General features: G+C 34.2%; 6 protein-coding genes, 2 long non-coding RNA genes and 1 other non-coding gene across 12 annotated transcripts; 2 read left to right on the top strand and 7 right to left on the bottom strand.

Moving 5' to 3' along the window:
* Positions 1-751: 751 nt before the first annotated feature.
* Positions 752-1344, bottom strand: AT1G59930 (MADS-box family protein). The gene has a single exon (NM_104685.2). The coding sequence runs from the start codon at positions 1307-1309 to the stop codon at positions 911-913; it is 399 nt and encodes a 132-aa protein (NP_176201.1). The 5' UTR covers positions 1310-1344; the 3' UTR covers positions 752-910.
* Positions 1345-5444: 4100 nt separating this feature from the next.
* On the bottom strand, positions 5445-7061 carry ARR3 (response regulator 3). Of its 2 annotated transcripts, none has more exons than NM_001333871.1 (5): positions 6549-7061; positions 6395-6471; positions 6245-6322; positions 6095-6165; positions 5445-6016 (listed from the first exon to the last, which is right to left on the bottom strand). In NM_001333871.1, exons 1-5 carry the CDS (start codon positions 6997-6999, stop codon positions 5722-5724), a joined length of 972 nt encoding a protein of 323 aa, NP_001322268.1. In that variant the 5' UTR covers positions 7000-7061; the 3' UTR covers positions 5445-5721. The 2 variants fall into 2 exon arrangements, with proteins under 2 accessions (NP_001322268.1, NP_176202.1); NM_104686.3 differs by having other exon boundaries at positions 6549-6904.
* A 799-nt stretch (positions 7062-7860) lies between these two features.
* On the bottom strand, positions 7861-10416 carry AT1G59950 (NAD(P)-linked oxidoreductase superfamily protein; the record flags this gene model as incomplete). Its single annotated transcript, NM_104687.1, has 4 exons — positions 7861-8088; positions 8494-8673; positions 8791-9034; positions 10106-10416. The coding sequence occupies 4 exons, from the start codon at positions 10414-10416 to the stop codon at positions 7861-7863; spliced, it is 963 nt and encodes a 320-aa protein (NP_176203.1).
* Positions 10417-11044: 628 nt separating this feature from the next.
* On the bottom strand, positions 11045-13095 carry AT1G59960 (NAD(P)-linked oxidoreductase superfamily protein). The gene is made up of 4 exons (NM_104688.4): positions 12567-13095; positions 11980-12223; positions 11714-11893; positions 11045-11465 (listed from the first exon to the last, which is right to left on the bottom strand). Exons 1-4 carry the CDS (start codon positions 12893-12895, stop codon positions 11238-11240), a joined length of 981 nt encoding a protein of 326 aa, NP_176204.1. The 5' UTR covers positions 12896-13095; the 3' UTR covers positions 11045-11237.
* An 84-nt stretch (positions 13096-13179) lies between these two features.
* AT1G59970 (Matrixin family protein) lies at positions 13180-14759 on the top strand. Its single transcript, NM_104689.4, has one exon. It carries the CDS (start codon positions 13429-13431, stop codon positions 14509-14511), a length of 1083 nt encoding a protein of 360 aa, NP_176205.1. The 5' UTR covers positions 13180-13428; the 3' UTR covers positions 14512-14759.
* Positions 14760-15441: 682 nt separating this feature from the next.
* On the bottom strand, positions 15442-15713 carry AT1G08277. Its single transcript, NR_139401.1, has one exon. It is a non-coding gene; the product is annotated as an other RNA (long non-coding RNA).
* Positions 15714-16360: 647 nt separating this feature from the next.
* On the bottom strand, positions 16361-16896 carry AT1G08283. Its single transcript, NR_139402.1, has one exon. It is a non-coding gene; the product is annotated as an other RNA (long non-coding RNA).
* Positions 16897-20516: 3620 nt separating this feature from the next.
* ARL2 (ARG1-like 2) lies at positions 20517-26673 on the top strand. 3 transcript variants are annotated; one of them, NM_104690.4, is made up of 10 exons: positions 20517-21042; positions 21190-21313; positions 21545-21627; positions 21756-21867; positions 21971-22075; positions 22170-22220; positions 22424-22513; positions 22604-22712; positions 22807-23009; positions 23098-23479. In NM_104690.4, exons 1-10 carry the CDS (start codon positions 20897-20899, stop codon positions 23317-23319), a joined length of 1245 nt encoding a protein of 414 aa, NP_176206.2. In that variant the 5' UTR covers positions 20517-20896; the 3' UTR covers positions 23320-23479. The 3 variants fall into 3 exon arrangements, with proteins under 3 accessions (NP_176206.2, NP_001320772.1, NP_001320771.1); NM_001333872.1 differs by having other exon boundaries at positions 22807-26673; NM_001333873.1 differs by having other exon boundaries at positions 20615-21313.
* MIR5647 lies at positions 24092-24511 on the bottom strand. Its single transcript, NR_139403.1, has one exon. It is a non-coding gene; the product is annotated as a microRNA ath-MIR5647 precursor (primary transcript).
* Positions 26674-26701: the final 28 nt, after the last annotated feature.

A 26701-nucleotide genomic window follows, 5' to 3' on the forward strand; every position in this document is an offset into this window, starting at 1 on the left:
TAGGAAGAAAATCACACTAAAGTTAATTTATAATATTTATAGAGTGTATATATTTATTGTTATTATTTTTTATATTAATATAATTAATACAAAACAGTAAAATAGATAGCCTTAAATGAATAACAAGAAAAAGTTAGGTGATAAAAAAGAAAGAAGGATTTAAAAAAAAAAGTTGGACAGAAGACAAAATTTAGATAATGTAACGATATAATATATGTTATCAAAATCATCACTACGGAATCATCCAGACTCTCCATTTTGGTTCAACGATTGTTTTTGGCTTAGGCATTTGAGAAATTGGCTTAGACGCATGATTAATTGAATTAAAATAGAGTCAAAATCGGATTATTTTCAGTTAAATTCTGGATAACTCAAACCGGATGTATAATTATCGGTTAACAGGTTGGTTCAATTGGAAGCGTAGTTTTAAGAACAAATCCGAAAGTACGTGTAGTTTTATCAAAATTAAAGTTTTTTATAATGGTTTTTTAAGTGGCTAAAAGTTTAAGGTGGAAAGTTGAGATTCCAACTAGTATAGGGCGGAAAATTCAGACAACCCATAATCAAAAGAAAAACATTTTTCCTCATTTTGAGTTTTCTTGAATCTAAGTTTCCTTTGGCATAAATGGTCTAGCACTATTGAATTATTTTTCATATTTTAGAAGACTAAAACTGTTATAACTATTAATTATTTCTGATATGATAATATTTTCTCTGAAAAAAACTAAATTTTTTCCACCCAAATTCATTACTTAGTAAATAGATATAACATAACAACAAATTTAAAGTGAAACCCTTTAATTATTAGAAAAATAAGAAAACATAACTTCGAAATTTGAACTTTAAAAATGATAAAAAAACAGAAATACAAATTATTAAATTATTCAATCGGATAAAAATCCCTATAGGACTAAGGATTATTGGTGATGTTAGGCGCACAAGCATCAGCGGTGGTAGTGATGGTAGCGAGACGATTAGTTTCAGACTGGTGATGGCTGCCATCCATGGAAGGAATGTCCCCATCCTCTTCAACATTAAGATCTTGAAGAACACGAGGAGGTAAAGAAGAAGAAGGCTCACCATTCTTCTTAAGGTACTCAATCCTGCTTTTAAGGCTATCGAGATAGTCATCAATAACAGAACTCAAATCTTGAAGATCCTTTTCACCGAGTTGACACACATCAATAGTTCCTTCGATACAACCCCACATAATTTGTCGAGCCCTCAAAACTCGATTTTCATCACGCAGCTTTTGCAATTGCGCTTGTGCTTTTTCAATCCTCTCACGCAAAAAAGCCTCTTGATCCATCTTTTTCTTGGTCTAGTCTTTGTTATGGGTCTTTGTTTTATTGGCATGAAGATTGTTTATATAGTAAAGGAAATGTGCTATGACCCATTAGGGTTTTAATTTCCTTGTTGGACTCATTTCTTTTAGATAACATTGAATTTCGGATAGCGTATCTATTCCACTCCTACGTGTACGCATGTGATTGAGTATAAAACGATAACCTTTTGATTTAAAGATAAATTGTAATCTAATCTATATATTATACCATTAGAGGATGCAAAGACCGAAAATCGAGGTAATAAAAGCACATGAAAACTTGAGGCAAATAAGACAAAATATGAGTTATATTTTTATTTAGGAGATTACCTTAATAGGAAGAAAATCACACTAAAGTTAATTTATAATATTTATAGAGTGTATATATTTATTGTTATTATTTTTTATATTAATATAATTAATACAAAACAGTAAAATAGATAACCTTAAATGAATAACAAGAAAAAGTTAGGTGATAAAAAAGAAAGAAGGATTTAAAAAAAAAAGTTGGACAGAAGACAAAATTTAGATAATGTAACGATATAATATATGTTATCAAAATCATCACTACGGAATCATCCAGACTCTCCATTTTGGTTCAACGATTGTTTTTGGCTTAGATATTTGATAAATTGGCATAGTAGCTGGATGATTTTAGTTTTTTTTTTTGCTTAACAGCAAATCAGTTATATTATATTATAGAAATGTTACCTGATACATGAAACCATTCAAATACAACAATTGAACCAAATAAAGGAAGTAAAACATAATTTTGATGAATTGGTGGATGTAACCCTGCTTTTCAAATGGAAGCCTTACATGCAACATATAAAATCTATTAAGTCCTCTCGTCATATACTCGTAAAAGGCTAACATTTTATAGATGAAACTCTCAAATATTTTTAACATAACTCTAATTAAACAAACATACTGAAATGTTCCTTGAAATGGTTTTGGATCATGTTTTTTATAACATCCTTGCCATCGTGGCGGGTTAGTGACCATGGTTTTCTTTCTCACATAACATGAATAGTCTAATCGGAGGACAGCGAGGGCATCATCATCGGACCAATTCCTTCAATCGAAAAAATTTGTTTATTGATTCCTTAATCAAATACCCAAATGACTTCCCCAAACAATTTGTTAGGAGAAACTTCATCGGTTCTCAACCGGAGATAACGTCGGTGAACTAGACCACCGGAAACAAACTTTATAACTGATTCATCTTGAGTGAAGCCAATGCATCGAAAGAAAAATTATGAATGAAATGTCTTCATGATTGGAGGAAATTGCTGGAAACATAATTGTTTCCACTTACCAACAAATGAATTCTCAATTGAGACTTCAAAATCAACTCACTTGGATAGATGTGTATTATTCCTTACTGATTTTAGATCTGCCATCAACACTCCATAGACCAAAAATTGCATCGAGAACATCGAAGGTCTACCTTGATATCTTGCCATCATCATCAAGTGGAAGAGAACATATAGGATAAACAAAGTTCTCAATAATACTACATCCATCTATATGTATTGTAAAAAATACAAACAGAAATTAAGAAAGGACAAACGATAAAATAATAGCAAGGAGTATGGCCGACGCCGGAGTCAAAGCCAGCCGGAGAAGATAACGGTTTAGAACCTTTAGGTTTAGGTTATGTCACTTTTGAAGAAAAACGGTTTACAAAAAATATGATGTTTTAATTACTTGTTAATTTTAGTTATATATTTATAAATATATCGATGACTAATTAATTACCTAGAACATTTAGTCATAATGTTTAATTAGCGTTTAGCGATTTTTGAACATTAGTAACAAAAACATAAAATACTGTGACATATGTTATTGATAAATTTATATAATATGATTTAAACCAAAAATATACTTAAAATGTTTATATTCATAATGTTATAATATATTTTATGGGGGATGATATAAGTCTAAACAGATTTTAATAAATATTATTAGAGTAAATTAATGTAAGTGTAGTTTCGAAAAGGGGCAATTCTATTAATAATTTTATACATCATTTCTTAATTAAACATTAAGATTTGCACTATATTACGGAAACTACGAGTGATCTTGTCTTTTTTTTTTTTTTTTTCGTCTCTACGAGTGATCTTGTCATGAATATAAAATGTACATTTAAGTGCTTTGAAGAAAAGTTTTCATTAAGTAAAACAAAAACTTAACATGTTCGTTACTTAAGCCTATAAAAGTTTTACAAATAAACTAGATTTTAACCTAGAATGATTCCTTCAATTTCTTGTACTCATCAGGCTCTAGTGCATTCTTGACTACCTTCAAAACAGTTTTCTCAAAAGAAAACTTCGATAGTCTTGTAATATATCTATCTCTGCGCCTAGTGTGTCCAGTCTTGAAGGGAGGTATAGTTTCTTTGTAACATGACTAAACATGCCTTTTTTTTTTTTTTTTTGTACGCTCAAACAAATCATGTACGCTGTCATGTTATATGTATTAAGTAGTAAATAAACTTTTACAAAAAAATAAAATAACAATAATCTAAAAATACTCAAACTAAACAAAACAAAAGTTGAATGTAAATACTCTCTTTGTTTCTAAGTAATGGATTTTTGAGAATTTTCATACATATTAAAAGTTGATTATAAATATATCATTTTGTGATTTACATTTTAATATAATTCTAAACCAAATATATTCAATTATTTTTCTTGAAATTTACAATACATCAATAATAACTAGTTGCATAAAAAACCTAAAAACTTCATATATGTTTAATCAGTTTTTTTTTATGTAGAGAAACTACTATTTAAAAACAGAGGGAATAGAGGCAAGTGGAATGTACCGCATTTTCTGCTTTTTTAGTCAAAACTCAAAACCAAAATATAAAAATTCGAATGCTTATAAAAGTTGGGAAATTTTGTTTTGGAAACATAAGTTACGACATTCTAAAGAATAAAGAGAAACTTTGCCTAAATCTCATTTAAAGTACTTTTACAAGTTACTAAGAAAAATGTCATTCACTGTTTTTTGTTTTGCATGTTCTGTATAGAACCCCAATTAAAAAATTGTAGAAGAATAATTGGCCGTACCTTAAGGGGACAAAAACAGAAATCAAAATGAGAAGAAGATAAAAGTAGAATAATCACATGTTTAGTACGCCAAACGTGGGGAGTATCTTTGAGCTGATTCTGTTGTCTACAATGATTATTTGATTTTGATTCATTGCATTTGCCTATCAATTTTCTTTAATATCCAGTGCCTCCTTCTAAGTTCCAATGGGTAATGTAAGGGTCTTGCTAATATAATAATGCCGTACGTTATTATATTATTCGATTTGATCCTTCATTCTGAAGAAAGTTCAAAATATTATATGCATCCTCTTTTTAAATAGATATTGTGGTCGTGGTGTGAATCAAAGATATGAGTTTGTGAGTGATTAGGAGCTAAAATGTATACTTAATGTTTTTAGTAGACCTCCTAAGATTAGATATGAATCCATAATCCCCATGATTACATGTATTTGGACAACATTTTATTTCTTCTAATTTGTAGCCATGCATGACCACATAACCTTGAGTTAGATATGATTCATATGAATCATAATTAATCCCCATAATACCATGGTTATTCAACCGTTTTCATTTCTAATTCGTAGCCATGCATGCGTGACCACATGGTCATGGTTTAGCGACATGTGATTGTGAAATATGTGGTCGTAGTCACCAACTTAGCCACTACCTATTCAATGATTAAAATTAAAAAGACCACCAACATGTTCAACATAAGTTGTTAGTTATTATAGGTGTAAATATTACAAGCCGAGTTTCAATAGTATGTGTAGTTTGCAAATGATTTTATTACTATTTTGTGTAGTCTTCTCTAATAGACAGTTATCACACAAAAATTAGTGGTAGCTAGAGTAAGTAGTTGAAAATATTCATAGAAGCCATGCGGAATATTTGAGAGTACATTTTCAAAAATATATCATAATAATACAAGATTTGGTTCTTAATATCAAAGACTATAGATTAAAGAAAAGTATCCTCAAGTCGGTACATTATTGGATATCATACTATCAAATAAATGCTAATCGCTGGCAAAATCTCAAAAGTGATTAGCAGACGATATGAATACACAGAGGTAAACTGTCACACATTATTTGATTATTATGATATTATTAGAAATAGAAACATTATTTAATTTTAAAATTATCAAATATACGTAATTAAATAAATACAATACTTGTTTTTATAAAAGTTCCTTCGTGAGCAAAGAGACCCCACGTGCAACGATATAAAAAGAGAGAGAGAGATCTATAAGTATAAACTGACGGCGTTCAAGTCAACGTTGCAGTCAATAAAACCGTCAAAAGTAAAAAGTTAACGGAGATCGTTATCACACGGATCTCTCTAAGCTAATCCGGGACTCCTCATCGGCGAATCCACAAGCGAAGTTGCAGACTCCGGCGACATTGTCAACGAATCTTCATCGTCAACCATAGACAGAGGCGATTCCACCGTAGAGTCCGAAGATTCCATCGAGGATGTGGCTGAGAGCGGAGGCGGCGGCGGTGGAGTGGTCAGCTTCCGTTTGTTTCCTTCGGCGGCGACTTTAACGTCTCTCGTCAAGTAACTCCTCAGACGTTTCACGTCGGCGAGTTTCACCGGTTTTAGTAAAAAATCCTCCGCACCTTCTTCAAGACATCTACAACAGATTTATTGATTAAATTTCCGATCACCAAAATCGGAATCAAAAAAAAAAGATTCCGGCGAGAGATTTGACCTGTCGATACGAGTCATTACATTCTCCGACGACATAATTACAACAGGAACTTCCTTAAAACTTGTCGATTCCTGTTTTTTAAGAAAATCAAGAATTGAAAAAAAAAAAAAGTAACAGAATTTGTTTTTATGGCGGGAAAATTTCAGAAACCTTAATCTTTTTCAGAAGCTCGTATCCAGTCATTCCAGGCATACAGTAATCAGTGATGATCAAATCCACCTTCAATCTCTGGTAAAAATAAAGATCAAGATCAGAATCTAGAATCTCAAAATGTTTTAAAACAGAGTTATGAGAGATTACATCGAATTCGACGGCGGCTTTGTCGTCGTCTAATCCTAAGAATTCGAGAGCACGCCATCCGCTATCAACCGCCGTGACTGCATTGAATCATCGCCGGAGAATAAGGCTTTTAAAATGTTAAAGGGGAAAGAGGAAGAATTACTAGTTAAGAAACCTTTGCAGGATGTGATTCGAAGCAATCTTTCGATGACTATTCGATCAACTAGGCTGTCATCAACGGCGAGAACGTGGACTTGATCAGAATCTAGCGGCGGAGATTCAAGTTCTCCGATTCCTATACCGATCATCTCCGACCTTCGTAGACAAGAAACGCCACCGTCTTTGGCCATAGTGAGAAAAGAGTAGGAAATGAAAAGATAGAAGAGAGATATTGCTACTAGTTCCTCTCTACTTTGTTTTATATTTTCGTTGTTATACTCTTCTATATCAAATCTTTTTATAGGTGGATCATTTTCTACTTCATTTCTTTTACAAAATATTTTCTTATTCCAAGTGACGATTAATGACACAAAACGGTACGTACCTTTTTTTCTTTTTTGGGATGGGGGCAGCAAGAAATAGCGAACTAATCTGAATAGGTAAAGAAAGATAAATTCGAAGTTCATGATAAGATATAGATAGAAAGTACCGGTTTTGCTTCTTCTTACTTTTAGGATTGGTACTAAATAGATATACTTGGATTACCAACCAAACCCATAACAAGGGTTGTTTGGTATGTATGTTACTGATTTAATGTTCAAATTCGTCTTTTTGTTTCTCACATGTACTATGCTTTTGTTGTTGTTGTTGTTGTTGTTAAAAACACATTTACTATGTTCAGAAAATGATTTTTATTTTCTTCTCTCTATTTTGATGGACCCTTGAGCTTAATTTGAAGAAAAATCTAATGCATAGCTATGTCTTGTCTCCACTTATAAATACAAACTCTTAGACCATCATAAAATATGATGACCAAAACCATAACAAGTAAATAAAAAGGTTTATAGACAAAGTGAAAGAAACATAAAATCCAAAATCAAGCTTTCGTTTTCTATCAGAAATCCCGTTCAGAAAGACTTTATCGCAATGATGAACAGAGGTTTTTCACAAGATATTGTACATATCATTATGTGATTAATTTAGATGTTTAAAGATTTTGGGGTCCATGTAACATGCTTTGAAAGAAGCTTAAATATTAAAAAAAAAAAAAAAAAGATAAAAGAAAAGGAGAAACATTTCAAACTCAAAATTGCTCTTAAAAGACTTGCATATTCACAAAAGAAAAAAATAAGAAGAAACATTTCTCAAGGTTATAAATTAGAAATGCAACTTTACAAACTAAATAATCAAGACATTTATTTTACAACTACAACATTTATGAAGGTTATACATTGGAAATGCAACTTAACAAAACAAATTAATGCAACTTTACAAACTAAATAATCAAGACATTATATTACAACTGCCCCATAATTCACACATAGTGATCAGATCTCACCGTCCCACATCTCGGTGACAGATTTTATAGGACCTTTCTCCGAGATGTAAACCTCTCCGTCAACGATCCTGCTCTGAGAAATCTCCGTCGAGATTCTCTGTTTCTCCTCCTCTGTCAAAGACCAATCAAATATCTTCAGATTCTCTTCCAATCTGTCTTTCCTAAAGCTCTTCACCACCATGCTCACTCCTTCCTCGTAAGCCCATCTCATACTCACCTAGTCAATTGTCTATTACAACTCTAAAAATGAGCTTTAAATACTTTCATTCCCCAAAACTTCTCCACATCACTCTATTACCCGTTTAAAGAGTGAGTTTTTTTTTTTTTTTTTTTTGGGTCAACGAGAGTGAGTGCACAATATAAAAATGTATCAAACAAATAAATAAGTCAATAGTCCAAAATTAAATATCGCATAAAGATAGTTTTAGCCATTATCACAATAAAAATAAAACTAATTTTCAAATGAATATAACAATGACTTTTGTTTACCGATTTGTTAAAATATTTTCTGTAATTAACAAAATTTTCCTTTAAATTACGACTGTTTTTTTTAATATTTATACGTTAAAAGAAATTTAAAAATGTTTTCGTAAATAATTTTAAAACTGTCTTTGGAGAGTACCTGAGCTACTGTTTTTCCCTTTGCCTCAGCAATTTCTTTGAGAACATCAGACTCCATGATTTTGTGAGTTCCCCAAAACGCTCCTCTCGATCCCAACACCGAATAAGCTGTCACAACAATGCCTTTCGACTTACATAACTCCCTCAGTTTTCTCTGTTGCCATACTGGACTCATCTCCACCTTTTTCACATTATCCACAAACAAATGTTTCAAATTATTTCACCAATCCAATATTTTCTTATAAAAAAAAGGTTGAACTTATTTGATAAATTAAATAAGAGAGAATTTTAAATATACTTGATTGACACTAGGTGGGATTTTTGCTATTGAAAGGATGTGTTGGAGTTTCTTGCATGAGAAGTTGCTTACTCCTATACACTTTGCAACTCCGAGTCTCTGACACTCTTCCATCTCAGACCAAACTGTTTCATAATCCATTGGCAAAAAGTCATCTTCTTCTATAGGGAACTTGTATTTACCAGGTTTCGAGCTAACCGGCCAGTGGATTAGGTAGAGATCGAGATAGTCCAATTTAAGAGTTCTACAAAACATGATATGAAAATGATGATTAAGATCATGCAACCCCGAAATACGCTTTTTGTACTTGGCTTGCAGTCCATAGAAGGCTATCAACAGGAGATCGCATGGTTAAATGGTCGGGAGACGTTACAACGGACTGCATTCTCTGTCAAGGTAACCTCGAAACCCGGGAACACCTTTTCTTTGATTGTGGATACACTTCAGCAGTTTGGGCAGCGCTTGTAAAGGGAATTCTCAAATCGAGATATACTTCCAACTGGACCTCGATAATGGACCACCTCGCTCATGCTCAGCCACACCGCGTGGACCACTTCCTCGTTCGCTATGCCTTCCAAGCGACTCTATACACTGTGTGGAGGGAAAGAAATGGTAGACGACACGGTGAGACCCTCAACACGGCCTCTCAACTAGTTGGATGGATAGACAAGCAAATCCGAAATCAGCTGTCCTCAATCAAGCTCAAGGGCGATCGACGATATGATGACGCTCTTCAATTGTGGTTCAGTACCAGAGTTTAATCTTATAGTTTTGTCTCCTTTTTCTCAAACTCTATTTTCAGTTTAAACTCTTTCAACTCACGTTGCATTTGATGTAAAAAAGTTAGGTTTCTTTTGAATATAATTTAACATTATTTCAAAAAAAAAAAAATGATGATTAAGATTAAGCATTGTTCTAAGATACGGCCTAAGCGTTCATATATACGATGTAAAGATGTTATACATTAATGACTAATGTCCCAAAATCTTTATGAAAAAAAAATTAAAAAAATTAAATGATATTTTTTCGTATATACTTAAGTTTTTTATTGTGTTTTTTTAACACCATTGTGTTATTAGTTATAATAATGTTTTCGTTCTTAAAATATTATTTCGCCAATTTTGATACCAACGAGTGCGTATATATATCAACGAATCCAAACTCGAATATCATGAAATTTTGGAGTATCCATGCACACCCCTAAGTATATATTTGAGTTTAACCATCTAGAGTTCAAAAGTCTATTTAAATCTTTCATGTAACCACAAATCTCATTTGCTATCCTTTTCTATATAATAAGGAACTCAAATCTTACTCCAAACTCCGTTGGATCGCCGGTACAACAAGGCCACCATGAGCATCGGCACACCATAGCTTAGAAGTGACGAAGAGTTCTGATCGAGATTGGATTAACCCGAGAGAAACCGCCTCCGCCAAAGCTTCACCAAGCGGTTCCTCCGTCTGGTACCTAGGAGAGGTGTCGAAGTGACGATAACCGAGCTTGATGGCTTCCAACACCGTCCGTTTCAACACTATTGGTTCGGGTGGAGGAGACGCAGCAGTTCCAAGAGCTAGAACCGGCATCAAGTGATGAACGGATCCGATAGGGAACGTAAGAGCTGACATTGGTGAAAAGAAGCGCCAAAAAGTCAAAGAAAGTTTGCTACGAGAAAATCGTTTCTCATTGGCTCAATTTATACTCACTACTTCGTGGCCACTAGCCACCATGGCCATCAAAAACAAGTAAAGAAAAAAAAACATGTCACGAGTGGCCATCAAAAAAACAAAACAAAAATAAAAGGAGGATGCCACGTGTAACCCATAACCTGCTACAAGAGGTGAACCGCACCTCCAATCATTTGTCTAATTTCGGTGTCGTGTCCAAGTTCCCCGGTGGCTTTGAATTTATCCATCGGTATTGGACTAGGTTTTGGATGGATTCAACCCTTTGTCATTTTCATTGAGTTACTTTCTAATAGTGTGTACTTGTTAAAAATCTCAATTATTAGTGTTTTATGGCTTTGTTCGGAACTTCGTTGATATGGACAATAGAGCAACATGTTCCTTGGAACACAAGATAGTAGAAAGCGAGGTGTTGAAATTTCTCCCCTCTCCCGCTGTTAAATATTTTTGGTGGTTTGTGTATTGTGATTGTAATTTAAAAATGATTAATAAGGAGCAAATGCCCTTAGCTTTCTCCCATTTCAAATTTAGGGTTTAGACCCATAACCTAAAATGTATTATTAGAATCCTGGTCGTGAATCCAATCTTATTAGCCAAGTTCTACTCCACTTCCGTACTACGCTGTGTCTAAATGACAAATCGTTTATGTTGGAGATAGTCCTTATTCATTATTCATTATTTCATTATTAGAGAGAATGACAAGAAAATCATTGTGACGAATGATAATTGTGCCGTTTTCAATAGGCTATTTTCACACAAAGTGATCAGATCTCCCCGTCCCACATCTCGGCGACAGATTTGATGGGACCTTTCTTAGAGGTATAAACCTCTCCGTGGACGTTTCTGAACTGAGGAATCTCAGTTGAAATTCTCTGTGTCTCATCCTCTGTCAAAGACCAATCAAATATCTTTAGATTCTCTTCTAATCTCTCTTTGGTAAAGCTCTTCACTACCATGCTCACTCCTTGTTCATAAGCCCATCTCATACTCACCTGTAATTACAACTCCAAATATGAGCTTTGAACTCCATGGATATAGCTGATGAATACATCTCAAATTTTTCTGTTGAGATTCATGTTACCAAGATAGTGACTGACTATTGATGGTGATAAATTGATAATAACTGATAAACGTCCCCACTTTTTTTTTTTGTTGTTGTAAAAGTTCATATAAATGTCACCAATTGTTTTTTGTATTTTTCTTGTTTGATAGTATCGTTTAAGAAAACTTTTGAAAGTACCTGGGCCACTGTTTTTTCCTTTGCTTCTGCTATTTCTTTGAGAACATCAGATTCCATAATTTTGGGAGTTCCCCAAAAAGCTCCTCTAGATCCCAACACCGAGTACGCTGTGACAACAATGTCGTTCGATCTACAAAGCTCCCTTAGCTTTCTTTGTTGCCATATTGGACTCATCTCAACCTTGTTTTCATCCATAAAAAAAAAAGAAGGGTGAATTGGAATTGTTTGCTGAAAAAGAAATCAAAGAGTAAAAAAGTAGTGTTTACTTGATTGACGCTAGGCGGGATTGTCGCGATAGAGAGTATGTGTTGAAGCTTCTTACATGAAAAATTGCTTACTCCTATGCATTTTGCGAGCCCAAGTCTCTGACACTCCTCCATTTCAGACCACACTACTTCGAAATCCATTGGCATAAAATCATCTTCATCAATAGGAAACTTGTATTTACCAGGTTTCGAGCTAACCGGCCAATGAATTATATAAAGATCAAGATAGTCCAGTTTAAGGTTTCTGCAAAACCATATTTGTTACACAGGTGGTTTACATTAAGTTATGTCACTCCCAAAATAATATTCAATCATGAAACATAATTGACACGGTGACTGATAGAGAACCTGATCCATAGAGATATGTGAAATAGTTTTCTGTATTTCTCAATCGGAAAAGTGTTTACAAGTATGTTTGTATACATCTACACTAAACCAACTAAACCATATACAATCACAATTTAACTTAACCGGAATCACTAAACCGGACTATCATATATACAGTTCGAATAGTGACACCTACTCTCAGTGATTGAAACCGTGCATTCTAATTTCATGTGAAAATCATTAAGGAATCTAAATCTTACTTCAAACTCCGTTTGATCGCCGGTACGACGAGACCACCATGAGCATCAGCACACCAAAGTTTGGTAGTGACAAAGAATTCAGATCGAGATCGAACTAAGCCGAGTGAAACCGCCTCCGCTAAAGCTTCGCCGATCGGCTCCTCCGTTTGGTACCTTGGAGAGGTGTCGAAATGGCGATAACCAAGCTTAATAGCCTCAATCACCGTCTCTTTCAGCATCGTTGGTTCCGGTAGCGGAGAAGCGGCGGTTCCAAAACCAAGAACCGGCATCGAGTGATGACCGGATGGTCCGGATCTGATGGCGAGCGTAGGGACTGTGGTTAAAGACATTGGTTAAAGAGAAGTCAACGAAAGTGTGCTCTCAGAAAATGGTTTCTCTCGGTGGCCCAAAGCTTTACTCAGTAGCCACTGACTAATGCTAGTGCCTGATAATATTATATTAATATACTCTCTTTGATTAGAAAAGTACGTAAGTCTTCATATTATAAGTTTATAACGCTATATAATTTGACTATAAATTGTTAATAGAAAGTAGTCATGATATTATATACGAAAAATATTTGAATTAGTATTCTTTAATATTGTTTATTTGGAAAACTTTTAAAGAATAATATGTTATGTAATTTGTGCTAAAATTTCAAAATTTTAATATGTAAATCAATAATGAATTAATATAAGTTGTTTTCAGCTTTTTCTCAAAAGCATGTCACGTATGAGCATTAACACCCGTGTGGAAAAATGGAGCCAAGTGAGCTAAGCATTTTAGCTTCATAAAACAAACACACCGACGTCGTTAACTCTTCATCTTCATTTTTTTCTGTAACTTCTCCCATATTTTTTCTTCCCAAAAATATACTATAAAAATGAGAACACTTCTTCTAACGATTTTGATCTTCTTCTTCACAGTGAATCCAATCTCAGCAAAATTCTACACTAACGTCTCTTCAATCCCACCGTTACAATTCCTAAACGCAACGCAAAACGCATGGGAAACATTCTCCAAACTCGCCGGTTGTCACATCGGAGAAAATATCAACGGCCTCTCAAAACTCAAACAATACTTTCGCCGTTTCGGTTATATCACCACCACCGGTAATTGCACTGACGATTTCGATGACGTGCTTCAATCAGCGATCAACACTTACCAGAAAAATTTCAATCTCAAAGTCACCGGAAAACTCGATTCCTCGACTCTCCGGCAAATCGTTAAACCGAGATGCGGGAATCCGGATTTGATCGACGGGGTTTCGGAGATGAACGGTGGTAAGATACTCCGTACGACTGAGAAATACTCGTTTTTCCCCGGGAAGCCACGGTGGCCGAAACGGAAACGAGATCTGACTTATGCGTTTGCGCCGCAGAATAATTTAACAGACGAGGTTAAACGCGTGTTCTCACGCGCCTTCACGCGTTGGGCGGAGGTGACTCCGTTGAATTTCACGCGCTCTGAGTCTATCCTCCGTGCGGATATAGTGATCGGATTTTTCTCCGGTGAACATGGTGATGGAGAGCCGTTTGATGGAGCTATGGGAACATTAGCGCATGCTTCTTCGCCTCCTACGGGGATGTTACATTTAGACGGTGATGAGGATTGGTTGATCTCTAACGGTGAAATTAGTCGTCGGATATTACCGGTGACGACGGTGGTGGATCTTGAATCGGTGGCTGTTCATGAGATTGGTCATCTTTTAGGGCTAGGTCATTCGTCGGTGGAAGATGCGATTATGTTTCCGGCGATTTCTGGTGGAGATCGGAAAGTGGAGTTAGCTAAGGATGATATCGAAGGGATTCAGCATTTGTACGGTGGTAATCCGAATGGAGACGGTGGTGGTTCGAAACCTAGCCGTGAGAGTCAATCTACCGGTGGTGATAGCGTTCGTCGGTGGAGAGGGTGGATGATTAGCTTATCATCGATTGCCACGTGTATATTCTTGATTTCTGTTTAGTGTAGGTTTTATTTATACTTTTATTCCATCTTATTTTGGGGTCAATTAATCGATTTGTTTTTGTTTTTCTTCTAAAAGTAACGATTCTATGTTATCGATGGAAAAGTAACGATTTGGGGTCATGGTCTCATGGAAATGAGAGAAATTGTAAAATTCTTCATATATTGGATTTTGGTGTTTATTAATGCATATTAAATTTAATGTCAGAAAAAACTTCGTTAGAACAAAATGTTGTCGTAAAATATGATTTTCTTTTTCTTTGGTCGGTGAAATATGTAAATCTGTTTCTGCTAGACTATTGAATATTTCGATTTTTTGGTCAAAAAACTGTTGAAGTTTTCTTCACAAATTTTAAAGGTCTTTAAAGTTTTACAATGAGTTATGACTCATAGACTTACGAAGTCATCACATACAACACTAGTTAGAGCATCATTAATGGTAGTTTCTTAGGTTAGTCTTAACTTAGTTCTTAGGATTTTTTTTAATTGATTTTAATTTTTTAAAACAAAAGATAAGAATACTTCAATTTGTCTTTTATATAAGAGACTCTTTTAACAAATATATGATTAAAAACATTAAATTTGTAACCAAAATTTCCTAAGAATTAAGCTAAGCAACTATCAATAATGGTGCTCTTAGTCGGTCCAATTTGTTTGAGAAGACTTGTTTTTATTGATAATCACCACTTACATTTTTGTAATGTTTCACAAATCCACGTATGTAGTTTTATTTAAAATAAATACTATGTTTTAATTAATAGTGGGATTCTAAAGTAAATTGAAATTATCAACAATCGTGAATTCGAACATGTATATAGTCTATATATAATGACCTTGCGGCTCCTTCAAACACTGAACTACACCTGGTGGACCATTTTCACATTCTTGAATGACGAAAAGTCTCTTCACTAATGCATACCCATGCATTATCGTAATGGCAACACCTGAACCATGAGTCATTAGCTTTATGGTTAGCATTGTAGTGAAGTTTTGTACATGTTGGTGTAGTTACAATAATTTCAATAACAAAAGCAAAACCACATTCTTTCTCATGGACTAAATCTTTGCCATAAGAGAACTTCTCGCTGCAATCATGTTGGCATTTGGGCATGTCACAATGACTGCTTCCACAAATGCCAAACATGGCTGCACCAAGAAGTTCTCTTACGACAAAGAGTTCTTCCGATGAGAAGGAATGCGGTTTTGCTTTATATATGTTACTGAAACTGCAACTACACAAGCATGTACAAAGATCTCTATCATCACTACAAAGTTAACCACATGTACATGTGTAATGACGCATGGTCAGATGATGTTTTTCTGACACGATTATCTTATGCTAGAGGCAAATATTCTAGTATCATGTTGATAACGTTGATCAAATAAGCAAACTTCCAAATAATTTATTGATTTTGATCATCTCGATACTTCCACTTAAGAACCAGTGAAAACCAGTGTTCTGTCAAAATGATGGGTGGATCTTTGGAAACAAAGCCACCATCTTCTATTGGACTTGAAAATAAAATCCACCAAACTTATGCATAAATTTTTCGTTCGTTTAGCTAGATTGACGGCCAAGAAAAATTAACAAATTTTGGTCATCAATCTAGCTAAATAAAGAAAAAATAGTGCATAAGTATGGTGGAGTTTTCTCTTGATATTTCTTATGTCTAAGAAGACGAGGTGAGATATATTCCATAAATCTACTTATCGTTTTGATGTAACTAGTATCTTTTTATTTTCTTAGGAGAGTGTATTGTAATTCTTCTTAAACACTTTACTCTTACCAATTTATCATGTATCAATATTAATTAGTACGGCACAATAGTATAATTGACATAAGAATGCGGAAACAACATATAGTCCACGCTGAAATCAATGAAGTAAGAAAATGGAAACTTAATTCATTCGCAAACATAACATTATTTGTTATACAAAAATGAAAATAACAGATATTAACTATCAAAACAAACATAACCAATTCATATAGTCATGCAGATCGAAATTATCAATCAGACGATATATTTATCAATCTTGCAAAGAAACAAAAACAAAGATTTTACAATTAAGAGAGATGAAGATCGGACCGTAATGCTTTCATTCCCCAGAAGAAGAGATGAGATGGGATTCAGATTCAGACAATAATACCTATCGATGTAACCTTTTCTTTTCCCCAAAAGAAGTACACATCAAATTCCCACCATCATGGATCCATCATCCTTTTAGGAGATGCTTGTTTTGTTTTTTTCCTCTTACTCTCTTGAACAAGAACAACAAGGCCAAGATCTCCATCGTGTGTTTCGTATGTCTGAAAATCCCTCTGAACTTTTTATTATAGTTTTGATGAGACTTGTTTGGTGGAAGTTTGGTGGTTCTGATGATGATGAGAGAGAGCGAAGAAATTATGGCTTATAAAAAAGAAGAAGAGACATGATGATTACTGATTGGTACAAACATTGAAAATAGTTATAAAAAGAGAAGTAAATTGTCAAAACAATCACAACTATTTACTCTACCTACGTATGGGTTATATAACATAAATATACGAATTTGTTATACATATGGGGTATGAACTTATGACTGCGTATAATGAGATTTGAGGACCGTGTTCAAAACTTTCCTTTTAACAATCGTTGCATATAAAAAATACATAACATGTGATCTACAGTGCATATCTTGCTTTTGGGCTCTTGAGTTGATAGCGTATTACATTGAGGATGTGAGTTAATGAAGCCCTAAACATATAGTGTTGTTTGACCTTTTTAGTGTTGCTTTATATAATAGGTCATCGTTTGCTAAGTTTATATCCATGCATATGTACCTTCTTGAGGTAGGATTTTTATGCCCCTCAAAATATGGAAATTGTACAATACATATACTCCAAAAAAATCACTCGTGGGTATTCTTTGGATTGGGATATTCTTGGTTTTCACTTTTCATATATCATCTGAAAAAGTTTAGTTTGGACAAAATGGCTGTACCGGGAAAAAACAAAATAGACCGTTAGGTGCCTTGTCTCTCAAATCAATATCAATAATATGCTCTAATATATTGTACCTTGTAACATGTAAATGGGTCCATAAAAATCAGATAATAAGTGGGGGTTTTCATTTATTTTTTAAATGCGTAGTTAGATATGTTCTAATTGATTTTTCTTATCATTGTGATATATAAGTAAGAGATCATTATTTCTAATGGATATATGATATCTTGGATTGGGTATTGTGACTAAACTTCGTCTTCTATAACTTTTTGACTTCAATCAATAATCAATTTGTAGCTGATGGAAACTTCTCATTCTACCAAAACAAAAGCCCTACTATTTGGTGGGTTGCAAGTGATCACTAAGCCATCTTCCTAAAATATTTTTGTATGTTTAAATAGTTGAGTTACCAGTAATTAGAAAACTTTGCAAAAACCAAAAAAGAAAAAGAGTGATTAGCCAAATGCACTTTCAAATAGAAAATCAACAAAATACGCAAATATAGAGGTTTACCATATATGTAAAAAAACATCTGAAAAAAGTTCGTCACAATAAAGAGAAAATTTTGGACAATAGAGATATTGACGGAGTACATGTATGTGATATTGTTGCAAAAGGATAGCCTCAAACTCATATTCATAGGAAAAGACCACAAACTTTATTTGTTATGAATCCATTTAGTTACAACGTCATGTTAAGTAGATTCTTAAAAAACTATAGAAGTAATTATTATCCTAAATAGTATCAACATAAGACAACATATTCGATTGAGATAATAGTTGGGGCAGTCCGTAGTCGTCAGAGAAAGATTAACATCACATACTTTTTTGGCTTATCGTTCACTTTTCATTTTAAGTGGTAGTTGGGTTTTACACTTTATATATTGAACCTAGATAACAACTGTTGTGAATTCTCTGTTTTTGATTCGACCCTCTTTTGAACCATGGTTATATAATTGTTCTCGACAGACCTCAAGATTTTTTTGTTTTAAACTGATTACAAAAATCTTATATACACATGCACATAGTAAAGTCTAAACCAAAGCAATATAATAGATATAAATGTTCAGTCAGAGTTTCTATTATCAATCTTGCAAAGAAATGAAAATATCTTTCGATAGATGAAGATTAAGATTCAGACAATAACATGCAACCTTTTTCTTTCCCCCCAAAAACACATCGATCACCCACCATCAATCCATCATGGATCGATCATCCATTTAGGGACCTATTTACGTTTGATTTTTTTTTTCCTATAACTTTCTTTAATAAGGACAACAAGGCCAAGATCTTCATCGTGTGTTTCGTGTGTCTCAAAATCCCTCTAAACTTTTTATTGTAGTTTGGTGAGACTTGTTTGGTGGTGCTGATGATGATGAGAGAGAGAGAGAGAGAGAGCGCGCGAGGAAATCATGGCTGGTAAACAGAAGAAGAGACATGATGATTACTGATTGAAATATTATATATGTACACCATTGAAATAAGTTATAAAAGTGTCGTAAATCGTCAAAAGAATCAGTAGTATATATCTACTCTATATGATCTATATACACCATTCATATATAAAAGAATCACAAGTATGTTATTGAGGATGTGTGTCAATGAAGCCCTACGAGAAAGGTCTGTGCACTACCAAAAAAGAGACACATAGTTTGTTTGAGTTTTTTTATTGGGTTCATTTGTTAAATTTATATCCATAAATACCTCCTTGAGGTATAGCCGTACAGGGTTTTTTTGCAGTTCAAGATATGGCATTTGTATGAAACTTATATACCCGCCAAAAAAAACATACCTAGGTCACCCGTGGGTATTTTTTGATTGGGACAAACTGGCTGTAGGGAAAGAAAAAACAGACAACGTTAGGTGCCTTGTCTCTCAAATCACTTATCAGGACTCAGGAGCAATAATTTGTTCGAACCAATTGTACGTTGTAACATCTAAATGGGTCCATAACAATCAGATAATAAAATTTTATCATCTTTCTTAATTTATTTATTTCCAAATAACTTTCTTTATCATGTTTCTTAATTACGTTGATGCATGTTTAGATAGCCGAAACAAATCACTATTACTTTGATTCTTATTATTTATTTATCAATTTCTGGATTCATGACATTTGAAAAACTAAATGATGTATTACTGTGCATTTGCAATTCAATCGATCTTAAAGTCTTAAAATCAACTAGACGATAAAACGGTCTATTTCCCTATAGAACTAGATATATATACTATGCATTGTGATATAGAATTAAGAGATTACTGTTTCTTTGGATGTATGATCTTTTATCAGAATAAACTTCTTATTTTGTCTTCAGAAATAATCTTGACTTCGATCAATCATTATTTCGTAAGCGATAAAAACTTCTGATTATCTACCAAAAAATGATTTCAATATATTGTGACATTGTTGCAATACGATAACCACAAACTCATATTCATAGGGAAATGTTTTAACAAACTTTGTTACAAATTCATCTACTTACAACGTGATGCTCAATCATTGATATACATTATAAAAAGAATTATTATCTTAAAATAGTATCAACATAAGACAACATGCTCGATCGAGATAATACATGTGCCAGCGCAGTCCATAGTCGTCAGAAAAAGATCAACATCAAATACTTTTTAGGCTTATCGCGCACTTTTCACTTTAAGAGGTTATTGTGATTACACTTTACGTATTGAACCTAAATATCAATTTCACAGTTGGAAGTTTACAAAAATAATGCCAGTGTCGATCCTAGGATGATGCGAAACCAAAAGATGATGTTACATATATATACACATGCACATTTAGTATTCTGGTTATCAAGATAAGGATGAAAAGACTAATTAAACCAAAGCAGTGTCTATGACATTGCAAGCATTCTCCAACCCATAAGACAAAATTGATTCTACAAACTTTCATATCATCAGAATCTATGAAATGAATCAACAACTATCACATCTCAGCAGCAAAGTTAAAGGACTTTCCACATGATCTATATTTATAAGGGTATCGTTAAGATCTTCTCACATGTGTGGCACGTGACATATTTAATATTCTTGATGGGCTTTTCTGTTTTTTATGGGCCTTTTCGAATTTCAGGGTTTTAAATAAGTTAGAAATTAGATAAATAAAAAACAAATTAGCAAAAAATAACGAAGTGTCTCGTCTCTTCTCTCTTGTCTTCTCCAGATCAGTGTTTGTGGGGTTTTCCCAATGGAGCTTCTTCTCTCATTGTCTCTCCTCCTGGGGTTTTGGTGTAACAACAATCCTCAATTCACGAGGCATGAATCATTATTCTCCCCATTTGCTTATTCTCTGGCTAGAATCCCCAGATTTTACTGTATCGACTTTGGGAATTTAACTGGAGAACCATTTCCACTCAAACTGGGAAACAAAAACCTGTTATTGAACAATGGCCACTCATTCATCGAGATCGGAGAATAAAGACGCCGGAGAAGAAGATGAGCTCCGACGAAGGAACCCTTATGAAGTCCTTGGCATCCCCAGCAATTCGACTGATCAAGAGATCAAAAGTGCTTATCGGAGAATGGCTCTCAGGTTTTTCAAAAAGATTGAAACTTTGCGTTGATTAAGATGCAATTTAGGTTTAGAATTGATTTAAGAGGTTTAGAATTTGTGCGAGTGTTGTATCTGTGTTAAAGTTGATTACTTGGTGGTTACATGTACTGAAGTTTGGTTCTTCAGGTACCATCCTGATAAGAATCCAGACGACCCGGTTGCAGCAGAGATGTTTAAGGAAGTTACATTTGCTTATGAGGTCTTGTCTGATCCTGAGAATCGGCGTCTATATGATACTACTGGCTCTGAGGTGAGAATTTCAGACAATTCCTGAGTTTTAACATCGCTGGTTGGTTTGCAAAGTTAGCATTGAAGAGAATATTATATAATGGGAAAGTTTGGAATTGAATAGTTTAGCATTAGAGTAGCGGCCATGCTAAATTACCTAAGGCTATAGTTTCTAGTTCTTCTTTAGATGACCCTTTGTTCATAATCATTTGCGATTTGATATCTAAGTTTTATTGATTCACATGGGATGTAGGCTGTGGGTCCGGAAAATGAAGACCTAGAGCTCGATCTGTCAAGCTTAGGAGCTGTTAATACTATATTTGCTGCATTGTTCAAGTGAGTTTCGTAGACTTGCTCTATTCTCTGTTTTTTCATTCTTCTTGGTTCTGAAAGAGAATGTTATCAATTGTTTTACTTTTGTTTGTGAGATAACTTCGAAACTTGACTATTTTTGTCCTCCACAGTAAGCTTGGTGTGCAAATTAAGACAACTGTTTCTGCAAATTTATTGGGGGAGGCGTTGAATGGTACGGTTACTACTTTGCCTCTCATGGTTGGGCAAGTCGTGTCCAGGAAGGTATGATAATGAGAGTCTTAATGTGGATTTGTCATCTGTAACATATTTTCTTCTTTGCATTAATGTGGATTTGTCATCTGTAACATATTTTCTTCTCTAACAGGTTGAAAAGCAATCGGCTCACTTTTATTCGGTTACGTTAACAGAGGAAGAAGCTCAGGATGGATTGATATGTAAGGTGCATTCATCTGCTAAAAACAAATTCAAGGTTCATTTTCCCAAACTCTTACCTTGCGTGCTCAAGAATCTCGTAGCTGTTTTTCCTGTTCTGTATTTTACCTCTGATTCCTTTTGCTTTCCAGTTGCTTTACTTTGACCAAGTAGAGAATGGAGGACTGAGCTTGGCCCTACAGGTATGAAGTTTTATACTATTAGTTTGTTGAGTAACTAACTTCTTGTCACATCTCCGGATTACATCATAGAGTGGTTTGATCAGATTTGTTTTATACTTTGCTATTCTCATTAACCTGTAACGTGGCATCCGGTCGAATCATCATGGCTTTGAAGCTTCTTTCGGTTTCTAAATAGTATTTTATTTTCCTCCATTCTGCAAAAGGAAGACAGCAGGAAAACAGGAAAGCTCTCGACTGCAGGGTTGTATTTTTTCGGCTTCCCTGTTTATCGTTTCGATCACAGGGTTAATTCAGTTAATTATTTTCTCTACCCTCTTAAGCTAAACACGTTTATTTTCTTCTTCTGATTACCATGTACTCAGTTTTCACTCTTCTGCACGCAGAGGGCTCTCTCAAGGGATCCAGAGACCGGATTTTTCAAAAGGCTTGATGCATTCCAACCGTTTGAGATCACTGAACTTAAAGCTGGTTCTCATGTCTTTGCTGTTTATGGTAATGTTTGTTTTATTTGCTTACAGGATTCAAGGAATTTGTAGTCTACTCTATTAGAAGTAAAGTAACCTCACTTGGTGTCATATTTCTCTAGGTGACAATTTTTTCAAAAGTGTGAGCTACACTCTAGAAATATTCTCATCTGCTCCATTCGGTAACGAGAAAGAGAGTCTTCGGTCCACTGAAGCGCAGATAGTCTCAAAAAGAACAGAGCTATTGAAGTTTGAAGCTGAATATCACGAGGTCTTTGCACAATTCACAGAAATGGCTAGCAAATGCACAGGGGAAGTACAAGAGGTGAGAGACAGCTTACAATATCACCCCGTTTTCTCCTGTTTTCTTGATTACATAATAAACAAGTAACTTAGATTTGTTTTGTTTGCAGATTGATGAGCTTCTAAAGAGGAGGAATGAGATATGTGCGGCTTACACAATCTTCCCACCAACGAAGCAAGGTTCAAGCAAGAGCAGAAGCTGGAGCAAGAAGAAGAGCAGTCTTTTAATGGAACCTAGAGAAGAAGGAGAAGTCGCAGTTAGGGAAGAAGGTGGAGTCAAGAAGAAGAAATGGTACAATATTCAGCTGAGGCAAGACAAGAAAAAAAACTGAAGAGACTACTGCAATCTTGAGTTTTCTTCAGGCACATAGCTATGTTCGAGAAACGATATATATATGTTTCAGTGATAATCTTTAGGGATTATCAACATCTTATAAAAAGTGGTCTATGGTTTATCTCTTTGCACACTTTGCCTGATTCATCTCTTCGTATACTTCTACGGATTCAGATTTACATTCTCTGTTCGCAGTACTGTCAACTTCGTCTTCTTCAGAAGCTTTGCTGAATTCATATGTGTCCTGCTGATTACGCCGCCATCTTCTTCCTCACCGGATCCTGGTTTTAACGTAACATTTTGCTCCAAAAAAAGAAAAGTAAAACCCTATAAAAAAAAGGAAAACCAAAAAGTGGAGTCTCTATGCAATAGATATAATTGCTTTGGTAACATTTTAGAGAAGAAATGGGTGGATCTTGGTTCAAGAACTAATTCCAAGTCTAATTTTGTAATCTCAAAATCACTGCAAATGTCACAAACAAACCAAAGCACCATTTCGACAAACATCAGAAACCCACAATCCATAAGACGTTTTCCAAGTTGTTAGGTTACTTACTTGTTTGGAATTAAATAAACTTTATCCCTTTGGTTTTGTTGGTTTAGTTAAGGTTGGTAATCACTTGATATTCATATACTCAAGACTTGGAGCGTCGACTTCAACAACAAGATCCTCAAACTCGAGATGCTAAGACTGAAACTAGTGTGAAGCTTTCCAATGGTTGTGAACGAAATCACAAAACTTTGATATAATTGTCGGATAAGTGATCACGGTTAAATCCTCAAGAATAGGACAACTTAATTAGAGAGTCTCCAAAATGGAATCGTCATCAAACTTGACCTTCTCTAAATACATAGCATTGACACAAGGTATAGAAACCGATTTTGAATTTGGATTATCAAATACAACACATTAGAGAGTCAAATTCACCAAATTCGAACATGTATAGAGCGAGAAAGGCATCATAACTAAGGTTCCAAAGACTCTAAAAAACGTTAGAGAGTTAAGATGCCTATCTTGTTCTATTTTTGTGCGACTTTGGTGGATTTAAATCTCCATTGTGTTGTCTTTTATCATCCGAAATCAAAATTGGTTTCTTTACCTTTTGTATATATTTAAAGGGGGTTAAGTTTGTTGGCGACTCAGGTTTGAAGACTCTCATATCAAGCTGTATGGTTCTTGAGGATTTAATTATGATTACGCATCTGAATGATTATCTCAAAGTCATACATGTTCATTCTCAATCACTGAAAAGCATCATACTAGAGTCTCAGCATATATTGAATATGATGATCTTGTGGTTAAAATTGATGCTCCGAGTCTTGAATATATGAGTATTCATGATTACCAATCTAAAAGCTTTCTAAGCCCATTCCAACTCTCCTTCAATATGATACTTTCTGCTTTGGGCCTACATGCTCAACCCGTATGGATTTGTTATTGGCTTCTTCCAAAATGCCTCATTCTAGTTGGAATTGGACTTGACTTATATATTAGACACTTATTTTCTAAACTTTCGATATGGGATGTTTGTTTGTACCCAATAATCTCCCCTTCAAACCAAGAACCACGGACATTGGACCTCTTTTTAAGCGAAACTTTGGTACCCTTAACTCGGCACCTTCTTATTTTCGAAGTTCTTGAATCACTTTCTTATCATGTCACATTTAATGGCTTCTTCCACACCGAACTTTTAGCCCACACCCCTAAATCCATTTTTTCAACCTAGGCTGTGATACTATTTAGTGGGTTTTCTAAGTCATTCCAACTCTCAATTAGTATAATATTGTCCGTTTTGACCCTACATGCCAAAGCCCGCAAGGATTTGTTATTGGGTTCCTTCCCAAAAAGCTTCATACTAATTGGAGTTTGACTAGACTTATATATTAGACCCTTCTTTTCTAAACTTCTAATGTGGGACGTTGGTTTATACAACAACAACATAGTAGTGGTTCCTCTATAGAGGTAAACGTTGATGTTGTGTTTGGTATCGAGTATTATGATCCATTGGAAATAACTAAACTCCATAATATTCTCACTAGGACCATATTTGAAAAAGTGACCATATCTGTTAGAACTATAGAGGTACATTTACTTTCTTTAGTTCTATTCACAGATTATCCATTCCATGGTGGAACCGTCGCCTCCATTTTCTAACTTGTCTCGCTTGGATGCCTCATTAGTAAAATCTTCTTGGAAAGTTTGATGCATGAATCTACATTCACTCACAATAGTGCATTTATCGGTTTGCTAGGGTGGGTATCTGGCTAACAAGTGGCGGAGAGTCCGAGAGTTGAACTATTATGGAAAGCTAGTTGTGGGTCCGGCTTACCACTTGTAACATATTTGAGAAGGGATTCAAATACTCTCACATCTTTAGCACAAATTCCAAAACAACATCTCCAAACCAGCTTTCATTAATATCTATAAATGGTCTAACTTGAAAACAATTGTACACAACTTTATCAAAAGTTTGACTACTAAAGTAAATTTTCCTTCCGTAGTTGTTTTACCATTTAATGGGATGATTGGTAAACACTTTGGAGGCTTCAAATTTTTTTACAAGTCTTTACAGTTTATGGGACTGATTGGAAATCCTTGTTAGTTAAGGCCGTAGAAACGTTTTGACTGTAAGAATTTTTGTTGTAGAAACTGTTGTTCTATGGACTATAACTATATAAATTTTATAATTGATTGGTAAAGACTTTTTTAAAAGCTTGATTGGAAAAAAAACTGTGGAAACTTTTGAAAAGCTTCTCAATCACACTTTGTCGGTTTTAACAAATTTAAAAGCCTCTAGAGCCATATTTATTTTTAGTTTTTACTCTTTACTACCAATTTTATTTTTAAAGCCACGTAAACATGAGTTTAAAAATAAAAACAAGAAAAGCTTATAATTTTCTCTTTTCTTCTTCGCCATATGTATAAAACCTCTCATCACATTCACTTATAAATTAGCTTTTTAAAAGAAAAATAGTTGATTAACAATTGAATTGTTTATCTTCTTTTTTTAAGATCCATTATCCATATTTTTGGTAATTATTTAAAATCGTTATTTCTATATTCACATGTTTTCCTAAAGTCAAAGTTCTTACAACAAAAGTCTTTGCAGGCCAAAATCTATATAACCGAAAGTAACAGCGGTTACCAATTAGTCCTTAAAAGTAATTTTTTACGATACATTCCTCATCCTATAAAGAATACTATACGAAAAAGGTTTACGTTCAAGTTTTCTACTAATGACCATTAAAAGAACAAAAAAGAAATGAAGCACATGAACAATGAGGAATGTAACATAATTTTTTGTGGAATGGAAAGGAAAATTTACTCGAAAAGAATAAAAATATACTTATGATGAATGGTAACCAAACAAAAACAATAT

This window comes from Arabidopsis thaliana, assembly GCF_000001735.4.
Source record: "Arabidopsis thaliana chromosome 1 sequence".
Classification (NCBI taxonomy): domain Eukaryota; kingdom Viridiplantae; phylum Streptophyta; class Magnoliopsida; order Brassicales; family Brassicaceae; genus Arabidopsis; species Arabidopsis thaliana.

Coding starts and splice junctions, on each gene's coding strand:
- AT1G59960 (NM_104688.4), bottom strand. CDS start 12,895: ATGTCTTTAACCACAGTCCCTACGCTCGCCATCAGATCCGGACCATCC. Junction 12,224..12,566: donor GCGATCAAACGGAGTTTGAA/GTAAGATTTAGA, acceptor ATGGTTTTGCAG/AAACCTTAAACTGGACTATC. Junction 11,894..11,979: donor TCCCGCCTAGCGTCAATCAA/GTAAACACTACT, acceptor GATGAAAACAAG/GTTGAGATGAGTCCAATATG.
- ARR3 (NM_001333871.1), bottom strand. CDS start 6,999: ATGAACTTCGAATTTATCTTTCTTTACCTATTCAGATTAGTTCGCTAT. Junction 6,472..6,548: donor TCGAATCACATCCTGCAAAG/GTTTCTTAACTA, acceptor GATTCAATGCAG/TCACGGCGGTTGATAGCGGA. Junction 6,017..6,094: donor GTAATGACTCGTATCGACAG/GTCAAATCTCTC, acceptor AATCTGTTGTAG/ATGTCTTGAAGAAGGTGCGG.
- ARL2 (NM_104690.4), top strand. CDS start 20,897: ATGGCCACTCATTCATCGAGATCGGAGAATAAAGACGCCGGAGAAGAA. Junction 21,043..21,189: donor TATCGGAGAATGGCTCTCAG/GTTTTTCAAAAA, acceptor TTGGTTCTTCAG/GTACCATCCTGATAAGAATC. Junction 22,514..22,603: donor TCGATCACAGGGTTAATTCA/GTTAATTATTTT, acceptor TTCTGCACGCAG/AGGGCTCTCTCAAGGGATCC.
- AT1G59970 (NM_104689.4), top strand. CDS start 13,429: ATGAGAACACTTCTTCTAACGATTTTGATCTTCTTCTTCACAGTGAAT.
- AT1G59930 (NM_104685.2), bottom strand. CDS start 1,309: ATGGATCAAGAGGCTTTTTTGCGTGAGAGGATTGAAAAAGCACAAGCG.